General features: G+C 50.2%; 4 protein-coding genes across 4 annotated transcripts; all 4 read left to right on the forward strand.

Moving 5' to 3' along the window:
* Positions 1-535: 535 nt before the first annotated feature.
* TEOVI_000249400 (phosphatidylinositol 3-kinase, putative) lies at positions 536-3,385 on the forward strand (the record flags this gene model as incomplete). The annotated part of the gene is made up of 1 exon (XM_067225563.1): positions 536-3,385. The coding sequence occupies one exon, from the start codon at positions 536-538 to the stop codon at positions 3,383-3,385; it is 2,850 nt and encodes a 949-aa protein (XP_067081664.1).
* Positions 3,386-3,858: 473 nt separating this feature from the next.
* On the forward strand, positions 3,859-5,577 carry TEOVI_000249500 (Phosphorylated CTD interacting factor 1 WW domain containing protein, putative; the record flags this gene model as incomplete). The annotated part of the gene is made up of 1 exon (XM_067225564.1): positions 3,859-5,577. One exon carries the CDS (start codon positions 3,859-3,861, stop codon positions 5,575-5,577), a length of 1,719 nt encoding a protein of 572 aa, XP_067081665.1.
* Positions 5,578-5,904: 327 nt separating this feature from the next.
* TEOVI_000249600 (uncharacterized protein) lies at positions 5,905-6,894 on the forward strand (the record flags this gene model as incomplete). The annotated part of the gene is made up of 1 exon (XM_067225565.1): positions 5,905-6,894. The coding sequence occupies one exon, from the start codon at positions 5,905-5,907 to the stop codon at positions 6,892-6,894; it is 990 nt and encodes a 329-aa protein (XP_067081666.1).
* Positions 6,895-7,293: 399 nt separating this feature from the next.
* On the forward strand, positions 7,294-8,094 carry TEOVI_000249700 (STOP axonemal protein; the record flags this gene model as incomplete). The annotated part of the gene is made up of 1 exon (XM_067225566.1): positions 7,294-8,094. The coding sequence occupies one exon, from the start codon at positions 7,294-7,296 to the stop codon at positions 8,092-8,094; it is 801 nt and encodes a 266-aa protein (XP_067081667.1).
* Positions 8,095-8,559: the final 465 nt, after the last annotated feature.

Consider the following 8,559-nt stretch of genomic DNA (forward strand, 5'->3'; position numbering starts at 1 on the left):
AATTCTTAATTTGTTGTTGCTCATTCCCCCTTTTCCTTGTTATCAGCGCTGGATTCACGTTGGTGGGCCTTTAAGTAATGGACGAAAGGGGACATGGTCAAAAATAATGAAGCAACTATCATAAACAATGAAAGACAGAGAGGAAACTGTGGAACAGTCCCATCTGTCGAAAAGACACTTCGCCGCTCCGACGAGTAACGTTGCCAATCGCAAAGGTGAGCTCTTGTGTGTAAAGGTGGGTTTGCATTACACTGTCCAAACGCGTTTCATAAATCATAATTCTTTTCTTATGAGTGCCTCGCGCATATAGTGCACTGACACCACCTTCGCATGCTCCGTTTGTTTCCCTTTTTGCTGTTTTATACTTCCCTTTTTTTTTTGCTTTCTAAATGTCAGTGCTTTTGCACGTCTGGCGGGGTAGCGTACTGCCGGGCCAACACTGTACACAACCCTTAGCGGTCCGCCGGCGTTTCCCCCTTTTTTTCTAGTAGCATTTGTCCTTGTTAGGGACGGAACTCTTTGCGACTCAGCTAACATGGCCACGAACGAGGACACCGTTGCTTACACACTGAAAGAGGAAAACTGCGGCACGCTTCGTGGGGCGCCACCCAGCAATGAGTTTTTGCTTGCGAACGACATGGAAGAACCGTTTATGGTTCACCTTTGCGCAGTTGATGGGTACGCAAGATGGTGTCGCAGAAGAAATGAAGAGACCAGACGACGGTGTAACGGTAACGGTGGTGAGGGCGAGGGGAGGAATAATTCCTCTTTCAATAGTGCTTTTACCCCCTATGGGCAGCTTGTTGGGTCTATGTCATCTTTGCCGCTGCGTGGCGAGGCGCACTATCCGAGTTACAGTGAAGATGATACACTGTGTGTCACTCTCCAGATGTTCCACATGGGGATGCCCATCACACCGATCCTGCAGTCGTCCCACACATATGGTTGTCACCAAAGGTTGGAAGAGTGGATTATCTTTCCCATAGCCATACAAGATATCCCACTTGACGCTTTGGTTCACTGTCATGTGTATGCACCCCACGGCCTGGTAGGGCGCACATCTTTTCACCCATTCACGGCTTGCGGTGAGTTAAAGACAGGTAGGCGGCGCTACGAACTTCAGGCGGGTACTGCTGCTGGTACCGAACGTGCTGACCACGACGATTCCGATAGTGTCAATGGTAATAAGCGCGCGCCAAGTCGCATGGGGATGAACCCACAAGAGCTGATGCTACGCGATCTTCGGCGCGGCCTCGTCCCTCAAATACCGTGGATGGACAAGATGATTAAGCGGCAGGTGGGAGAGCTGCAGACAAAAAACGACGAGACCACAGGGTCACAGTCAATAGCGCTTTCAGTGTTGTTTCCATCAACAAATGGTGATCAACGGGTGTTTCTTCTCTCAGCACCGCGGGATAAACTTCCGGCTAGCATTGTTTCACTTATCCCTCCCCCGGATAGAGTGGTAACAAGTCGGACTTCCCCGTTCGCCGCACTTGCAGCTACACCTAAACAACCTTACGTTGATTTGTGTGTCGACGACGAGAATCTTTGTGAGGCTAAGGTGGCCGCTCTGTCCAATCCGAGGCTTTTTCTTTCCAGTGCGAACACACAGCCTGGGCCTGTTGAGCGGGCTCAACTGAAAGAAATTGCTCAAAAACCACTGATTCACCTTGAGGAACTGAAGTTAGGCGAAAGGACTCTTCTTTGTCGGTTCCGACATTTCCTCACACGAGATCCAGCTTATTTTGTGCCTTTTATGCGGTCGGTGAATTGGGATGATAAAATTGAGAAGCGAGAGGCCTTGAAGGTTATGCAGCAGTGGAAACCTATCGGTTTCACTCAGGCGTTGATTTGTTTGTCCTTTTACTTTCGCAAGGTGGTGGACGTCCGTATTTACGCAATTAATGTGCTAGACAAAAGTTCGGATGACCGTCTGTTTCGATTCTTGATCCAACTTGTGCAAGGTGTGAGGTACGATGTTAATGGCGAACTGGAAACGTTTTTGCTTCGGCGGGCCGCGAATTGTTGGGAAATTTGCTCCAATCTATTCTGGTATGTGCTGACAGAGGCCTCATTGGGTAGCGGAAACTCCCAAGGAGATGGGCAGCGCTATGGAGATGGGCAGGAGGAACGGTACACTACCTTCCTTCAGAATATCAAGGCTACGCTGCAGCGGACAAAACCGTGCTTCCTTCAGCGGATTCATCAACAGGTGAAGCTTATGGGTACGCTGCGCACGTTAAACAAGTCACTATTGAAGGCCAGTGACCGGGTCAAACGAATGGAACTTGCCACGTCACTCATTGACAGCAAAGAATGCGGTATTCGGGAGCTATTCTTCCCATCTCCCATCTCCTCCCTCTCCGAGGACCCGAGAGAGACGGCAGCAGTGCAGGGACGCATTGTCACCCTGCCAACGCACCCCAGTGCAGTAGTGGAGGATATCATCTCAGAGGGGTTTTATATGTTCAAGAGCGCCATGATGCCCATCAAGGTCCCTTTTGTCCTCCACCCAGAACCCCTAGGCAGCAACACTTGTCACCGCAGTCCAGTAGTGGAAGATGGAACAAACACGGGACCAAGCACTGTCCCAGTAACAGTTTCTAGGCCCGAAGGTGGGTTGCTGTTCAAAGTGGGTGATGATGTGCGACAGGATCAACTCGTCGTTCAACTCGTGCAGCTCATTGACATGATACTGCGACAGGATGGGCTTGACCTCTGCCTTTGCCCGTACCGCGTTATTGCCACAGGCCCAACAGAAGGTTTGGTAGAGTTAATCCCTAACGTTGTTACTCTCCAAAGCGTGCAGCGTGATATCACAGGGTTCATTCGTTCGCGCAATCAGAGTCAGGAGGGATACACAGCGGCTATGTCACGTTTCACCAAAAGCTGCGCTGGTTATTGTGTTCTAACGTTTATATTAGGTATCGGCGATCGGCACCTTGAGAACATCCTGCTAACACACGATGGTCGCCTACTGCACATCGACTTCGGCTACATCCTTGGAAACGACCCCAAGCCGTTCCCGCCTCCAATGAAAATCAATAAGGAAATGGTGGAGGCACTCGGTGGCCCGCAGAGTACCGGCTATATGGAGTTCAAGTCGTACTGCTGTAGTTCGTATAACATAATTCGAGAGCATGCACAGGTTATTTTGAGCATGCTCTTGCTCATGGTAGATGCCTCTATTCCGCATATATCAGGCGATGGTAAGGTGGATCCGCGTGTCAACCTGTTGAAGGTGCAGGAGAAACTAAGGTTGGATCTCTCCAATGCAGAAGCATCGCAGTACATCCAAAATGTCATAGCTGATAGTGTGGGGTCTATTTTCACTAACCTCTGGGATGTTTTACATGCCGCCGCTCAGGCGCGGCGGGCCTAAAGGCTCACACTTGGTGGACGATCTTTAACCGGTGACGGGTTGAGAAAAGAATGAGGCTGAACAGGTCGTGTGCACACGTGGAAGTGTGCGGCTCGCTACATATGTTATTTCTTTCAGTGCAGTTTTGAGGAGTGTTGTTACGGGGAATGGTGTCTGGAAGACTGAGTGTTGGCACCGAATGTGCCACCCTGTGCTCAGAAACTTGTGTGAAATCGCTTGTCTCTTTTGCTAACATTGCCACATCCGACGTACGCATTTTCATGCCTACGGAGTTGTCAACATGGAAACGGAAAAGGGTGCGTTTGTCTTCCTAAGTGCTACTTCACCCGGCATACATCGCTTTGCATAGTCAGCAGGTGTTGTCAAATGTGTCTCTCTTTGCTCGCGTCACCTCTCTGCCTATGTTCCTTTCGTCATGTTGTTGATTGCTCATCCATATTTGGGTAAATGATAAAGGTTTCTGTCAATTCTTTATGAAACGGGGTAGTGATGGATGTGGTCCGGATGCTTCCCACCCCAGTTTGTGTTTTCATCGCGAAGTACTGACTTGTCTACAGTGGTCTGTCATCCGCCGTGACTTTCTGGAGAAATTACGATTTACTCCACTGCTTCGGTTCGCTGAACCAAATAAGCTGTGGCGCCACAGTAATGAGGCGCTCGGAAAGTGGATCCTCTCACAGGTGGCACGGGACACATCCAATGGGATGACATCAAACGATATTATTGCATCCACTTCAAGCAGTTGCATCACACCCTCACTCAGTTGTGCGATGTCGTCTTTCTTTCCTTCCGATGATGCGTTATCACGTGGAACTTATGATGAGCAACTCATTCGTGACCTCTCGATGAAGTGTACAACCCCCAGCAACCAAGAAACCATTAAGTGCATCACACAGCTAGTGAAGGAGTTCAACCTTGCGGAGCGTTGCAAGAGAGCCACATCAGAGGTCCAGAGACAAATGGCGAATGTAACCCTTTCATCGGTCTGCGTTCCAGTCATCCGCACCATAGCAGCAAACGATGAGAAGAACCGCACGGCTGTGCAGAGGCGTATACAAGGTGCGATTGCCACTATTGACGTGGTGTGGTCCAGGAACATTCCAAGGGATGCTCGATCGGGTTGTCCCCAGGTTTCTATCCCACTTGCCGCGTACAAAAAGCTTGACATGAGTTATCGCCAATTCGGTGGCAAGAGCGATGAGGAAAAGTATCCACGACTCAGTTATGAAAAGTGTTTTACTTTGCGAGCAGCAACATTGGCGCTTCGGTATGAGTGTTGCTTGGCAACGGGATCTCTGCAGCTGTGTGCAGACCTGCGATTGAAACAACACCTTCACGCTAACGGTTACCGAGTCATAGATTTATGTGCTTCGCCCATCAACGCGTATATGGGGGAACCCAAGGAGGGTTCCTATCTTGTAGGCGAGAGTCGCGCTGAAGAGAAATCATCCAGTGAGGTCAATGACTCCTTTATTGGGTGTGAAAACACCCCAAATCACTTCTGTAGTGCATTTCCCGATACGGACTGCTACTTTGGAAGTCTGGGGAGTGTGCTCAAATTTGACGTTGTACAGGCGTATAATACGCCCCAAATTAACCCGGATAAACGTCCGCTCCTTCTTACCCTTGATGTTCCGTACGACGAGGATCTCTGTGAAAGAATCTTTCTAAAGTTGGTCAGTGATATGAAGCGCGTCGAGACCGAATTGGCAACGATGGAAGGAAGTGTTAACACCGACTTGGTTGTTGCAGATTATGTGTTGGTGTTGCCTCTTTGGTGGGAAGTTCCACTAGAGATCAAGAAGCGGCTCTTTTCGTGTCCAAATGGTAGCGGGGAAGAGGCCTCGGCAACCGGTAACATTGAGGGTAAGGAAGATGAGGAAGAGGTACTTAAGAGAGTTATTAGGGAACGCAGTGCGTTGTTGAAGGAGGGTCATGTGCTTCCTTATGAATGGCCGGTGAAGTTGGCGGCAGCGGCTGGTGAGAAGTGGCCGTGTTTTGACGGTGTTTTCGTGGGAGGTAGTTATGAGTACTTTTGCACCATCACAAACAAGCGCCTCTCCGGTGTGACGGCTACGGAGGTGATTGGGTTGGAGCAACCGCGGAGTGTTCGTGGCGGTAACTCGTTGCCTTCGTTGCGTACCTCACTTGACAGCTTCTACGGACGGCAGGTGACGGCGGCCGGACGGTGAGTAATGTGAAAGCGAAGACTGAGAGGGGTCGTGTCACCTCACCGAACGTAGGTGTTGTGTGCACATACATGGGGAGGGCTATTTGATGGTGGTGTGATTTTCTCTCTGTTTGTTAACCCCTCCAGTATATAAGCCACGAGAGAGGTATGACGAGAACAACGTTTGGTCATTCCCTTCCTCCTCCTTCAACTTTTTTTCCGTTATTTTCTTTTAGGTGTTTAATCGTTGCTAGTCGTTGCGCCTAGGGCCTCAAAAGGAAGTGAAATTGGTGAAAGTCACTGCTGAAAGGGTCCTTCTTTTTGTCGTCGCAGTTAAGCAAAGGCACACATGGTCCGCTGGGGTGGTCCACGCTTCGAGTTCTACTTCACCCGCGACTTCTTGAACCACGAGTACCTTATAAAAAAGGAGGAAGCGCAGCGCGCGGCATTCATCCATAGTAAGCGGGAACATGAAAGGGCAAAAGAGGACGCTCGGTTTGCTGAAGCTGAACAGAAGAAGGCTCAACTCCAGGAAGAGGCCCAGCGACTAATGTCTGCAGAGGTGGAGGAGGCCGCCCGCCGCGCTGCTGCGGAAGCCGCAGCTCAAAACACTGCACATGCACGGCGACTCCGACGCCTGAAGGAATTGGCGGTTCCTGTCATTCGCGGGAGCTCTGCTCATTCCGCTGGAAGCCACGGTTGCGTGATGTACCCAACTCCGAAAGGTGTGCCTCTTCCTATGGGTCGCGACAGGGCTCCCTACACTCCAGGGGTTGATCGTCACCGTATTGTGCCACCCCCACCGGAACCTGGCGCCCATAAACCATGGCAAGGCAGTGGAACGGCATGGATGACGGATAAGAACAATGACTGGCAGAAACAGTACTACTTCACCAAGTCCAAGCGACCCGCGGAAACTCTGAGGGAGCGGAGGGCGTGCATTGATAAGATGGAGCGGTGTCACACCAATGAAGGTGCAGCAAAGAAGCCACCAGTGAACCAAGACGAAAGTCCCGCAAATGACCAACGTGAAATTCCCACATTTGGGACAGAGAGGCAGCATGATGAGATGGGATCGGAAAGTGAATCAGAGCGCCCACTTTCAATCTTCTCCCACGGAAGTTCCAATGCTCCCATTAGGGCGTTAGGTACGCAGCACATGGGGGATATTTCCACGAAGGAGGAGGTACGAGAGTTCCTAAGGCGGTACCCAACAGGTGTGGTGCCGCCCAGGGACCGGAGGGCAGCTCCACCTAATTTCAATGGCATGAATCTCACGGAGCTCACATCTTCCCTAATCAAAATGCAGAAGTGTAATTTGTGCGGTGGACATCCGTAGTAGAGATATTTGTACCCTTTCACCCCCTCTTCATGTATTATACTCAACGACAGTGGTAGAAGAAAAACTGTTTCTCTCGACACCTACGCTGACAAAGTAGGGGATGTGGTGTGCCTTTGGAATCATCCATGAAGAAAAGGTAGCGATACCGAAGTTAGGTAGAAGAGTTTCGGATATATATTTTTTATTGTTGGTGGTGGTTCACTCTTTGTTCATCCCGTTTGTTCTCTTTCTCTACGCTTCACTTCTGTACGATAGAGGATAAGCAGCTAGATAGCGCCAATCAGTGACATCGACACGTCACATACGGCACACGCGTAATCCTTGAAAAAAGTAAAAAAAAAAGTTCGCTAGAAGGATACAAGAGACAAACACCCATACAATTACAAAACCAAAAAAATGACAACATTGCACACTATTTCCAGCCTTGACTACGGTGATGGGCGGACATGTGTTTGCCGTATCTGTGTCTGCGGCAAACACAGGTGTACTGACCCAAAGTTGCCCTTCTTCGGGGAAACCACCTACAGAGATGAGTACGTCCCAAAGAGCACCGTGCGTGATATTGGCCGCGCAAGGCCCTCCACTGTATTTCCCATGAAAGCGGACCCGGGCCACTTCAAAACCACCAAGCAGGAGGCGTGGGAGCCACTTGAGGGCAAAATAGTGCGCCCCGCGGAATCCTTCAAACCGCGCACGGTGCTTGGGGAGCCTCTTCCCTTTAATGCCACCACCACACACCGCAATGACTTTCCGGGGCACCTCCCCGATCACCACCGAGCCCGCTACAAGCAGGAACCGTTGCCTAAACTGAAGGGGACCTATGAGACAACCAACCAGGCAATGCAGGAGCCCCTGAACAAGCACCTCGAGGCGGGAGAAATGCCGAAACCACCACAACCGTTCCGTGGCGATGCTACTTTGTTGCGCTCCCTGCCGTTTGACGCTATGGCAACGTACACTGTTGACTACCCACCAAAGGAGGCTCTGCAACAGCCGCGTCCGCCGCAGAAACAACCGTTTGAATCGATGCCCGACGTTCGTGACTTTGGTACAACACACTCTGAATCGTACAAGGTGCCGCCTCACCGCGTACGCCGCGTTTGTCCTGCGTCGCAATTGGCACCGCGTCCGCCGTCGGTAGATGGGCACTACAAGCTCTCCGTGTACGCTATCCCCTCAGGAGAAATTGCGGATTAGAGTCCGTAGTGTTTATGATTGCGACTGTCTACGTTGTTTCGGGGATATTCTCCTATCCTTTCCATTTCATCTTTCTCCACCGTTCACTCGTTTTGTCGTTCTGTTTTGTTTTGTTTTTTCGTCTCTTTCCAGTGCTGTGAAAACGCTGCATGTACGTATACGCGGCTGTCCTAGCCGCCTCACCTTCTGCATTCGACTTATTATGGTAACTACACCGAAAGAAGAAACAGAGAAAAGAGGCGAAAACGGGAATGGGACGGCGGAAATAAACATCGTTTTCAAACTGGATTTAGGAGCGACTAGGTGGAAGAGTGTCCGTGTGTAAGGGGAAATAAGCGAAGGGAAAGTGAGGAAAAATATCCTGTTTTTGCATGTATGTCCAGAGACGACTGAACGACAAAGATTCACTTGTATGTGTGTGTGTGTGTGTGCTTGTGTGCGTGTTTTTTTTATTGTTTTTTTTTT

The sequence above is a fragment of the Trypanosoma equiperdum genome (assembly GCF_001457755.1).
Source record: "Trypanosoma equiperdum strain OVI genome assembly, contig: ctg_561, whole genome shotgun sequence".
In the NCBI taxonomy this organism is placed as follows: domain Eukaryota; phylum Euglenozoa; class Kinetoplastea; order Trypanosomatida; family Trypanosomatidae; genus Trypanosoma; species Trypanosoma equiperdum.